At 44.9% G+C, this 2,426-nt stretch overlaps 1 protein-coding gene across 1 annotated transcript in view; it reads left to right on the top strand.

Annotated features, from left to right (window-relative positions):
- Positions 1-2,426, top strand: part of LOC112073350 (probable guanine nucleotide exchange factor MCF2L2) — a gene marked incomplete at its 3' end in the record, with an annotated part of 92,047 nt that overhangs the window by 83,403 nt on the left and 6,218 nt on the right. Inside the window, exon 3 of the mRNA XM_024140663.2 lies at positions 1,156-1,270. Within this exon, the coding sequence (XP_023996431.2) occupies positions 1,156-1,270 (115 nt within the window). The remainder of the gene's footprint in view (positions 1-1,155; positions 1,271-2,426) is intronic.

Raw genomic sequence — 2,426 nt, 5'->3', positions numbered from 1 at the left:
TGTTTCTCTCTCTCTCTCTGCCCCCCTCCTCCATTATTTTTCTCTCTCTCTCTGCCCCCTTCTCTATTTTGTTTCTCAACTCGACAGTCAGACTGGTTTGTCAGTCCTACTGGCGCCCTCTTGTGGTAATCCTTATCTAAATTGTGTCAGAAAATCAACAGAAGAAGTGTGACTGACATGCTGACCAGACCGGACACGTCGCGTGCTTTGCATAATAAATTTAGAAATCCTTGTTATTCAATTATTGCCCCCACACTGCTCGCGCGCGCCAACGAGCGCCTGCGTTGCCAAGGGCTAAAATAGAAGTCATTCCTATTTCTGACGCAGATCGCGCCGCAAGTCCTGCCTCTCCCATCTCCTCATTGGTTTATAGAAGCAGACTTCAGACTTTAAACCCACGTGCCATCTCCTCATTGGTTATACCCACGTGGGTGATTGAAAGACGAACTGTTGCCGGTTGTCGTGGTAATACTATGAAAGTGTAGATGCCAATCACCATATAAGTTCTAAGATCAAAAAGCTTGGAAGGAGGAGAGATGACTAGAAACAATTCAGTTGACCGTTTTATGTGTGGATTAATTGTCGGAGTAGAGGACCTTGTGCATTTCAGGTAAAATAACAACTCAATGTTTATATCCCAGGACAAATTAGCTAGCAACAGCAAGCTAGCTAAATAGGACAAATTAGCTAGCAAGTGCAAGCTAACTAGCTAAATTGCCATACATGTTTAATTATTTTCGACCTGTCCCCAAATTGACATTGGTTCAGAGTTTGTTTTGATATTTTAACCTGCGTGTCGTGATCGCGTTTGGTGTAGGGGGACAAAATAAATGTATGCACAATGTCGCACGCGCGCAGCCGGTTTGGGTTCCGTGTGAGCCTTCTCTGTTCTAGTGAACTCTCTGTTCTAGTGAACTCTCTGTTCTAGTGAACTCTCTGTTCTAGTGTACTCTCTGTTCTAGTGTACTCTTTGTTCTAGTGTACTCTCTGTTCTAGTGAACTCTCTGTTCTAGTGTACTCTCTGTTCTAGTGAACTCTCTGTTCTAGTGAACTCTCTGTTCTAGTGAACTCTCTGTTCTAGTGAACTYTTTGTTCTAGTGAACTCTCTGTTGTAGTGTGCTCTTTGTTCTGAAGTCTTCTGTGTTTCTTTCCCAGGGGGCCGAGGGCAGAACGGCAGCCCCATCATCGTGTTCCCAGAGTTCTCTGCTTTCGGAGAGATTCAGGAGAGGGAGTTCCACAACGTGCTCACTTACTTGACCAACGTCCCCAGGTGAGATTCAACGTACTGTATATATATATATANCACACACACACACACACACACACACACACACACACACACACACACACACACACACACACACCCCTTGATGTCCTACCCCTCTTGCTTCTTCGCAGACACTTTCTCTCTCCGAGCTACCTGCATTTATTATTCCCATGGTAACCAGTCAGATCAGAGGGAAGGAACGGAGGAGAGACAGAAGGATTTTGAACATGTTAACATTGTAAACTTCCTTGTTCACCAGCTGCATTGTTCCTACTGTAGGTTCACGGGTTATCAACTCAGCCAATGGTATGGACTATATTTTCAGGGTCAGTGCTATCCGGAATCCTTGGGACAATCATGCCCTAAACCTAACCTTAACCCCTACCCTAAACATAACCCCTGTCTAACCCTAAACCTAACCTTAACCCCTACCCTAAACATAACCCCTGTCTAACCCTAAACCTAACCTTTACCATTTTGAATATCTACTTCAATGGGGGTAGGGATGTCCCAAGGATCCCTGATAGTGCAAACCAGGGCTCCCGAGTGGCGCAGCGGTCTAAGACACTGCATCTCAGTACCCTACAGTCCCTGGTTCGAGGCTGTATCGAGGCTGTATCACATCTGGCCGTGATTGGGAGTCACATAGGGCGGTAAATGGATGTGTCTGTGCTGAGGGTTGTGGAGGGGTATTGGCGTAGTAGTATACTCGCTCCCGAGTATACTACTCGTCAATGTCTAGTTTCTAGACAACAAGGTAGACGGTATTCCTTTATACTTGTATGTAAAAGGTAGTTGTGAAATTATTAGATTACTTGTTAGATATTACTGCATGGTCGGAACTAGAAGCACAAGCATTTCGCTACACTCGCATTAACATCTGCATGTGACCAATAAAATTTGATTTGATTTGAGGTAGACGAAATTCGAGCAAGGGTTTCCTTCCAGAGAGACATCAGAGATTGTAACATTCTCTGTTTCACGGAAACATGGCTCTCTCTGGATATGTTGTCGGAATCGGTTCAGCCACTGGGCTTCTCCATGCATCACGCCAACAGAGATAAACACCTCTCTGGGAAGAGGAAGGGCGGGGGTATATGCTTCATGATTAACGACTCATGATGTAATCATAACAACATACAGGAACTCAAGTCCTTCT

This window comes from Salvelinus sp. IW2-2015, unplaced genomic scaffold (assembly GCF_002910315.2).
Source record: "Salvelinus sp. IW2-2015 unplaced genomic scaffold, ASM291031v2 Un_scaffold2237, whole genome shotgun sequence".
Classification (NCBI taxonomy): Eukaryota; Metazoa; Chordata; class Actinopteri; order Salmoniformes; family Salmonidae; genus Salvelinus; species Salvelinus sp. IW2-2015.
The sequence above is the reverse complement of the archived record's forward strand: the minus strand, read 5'-3'. Positions and strand labels throughout refer to the sequence as shown.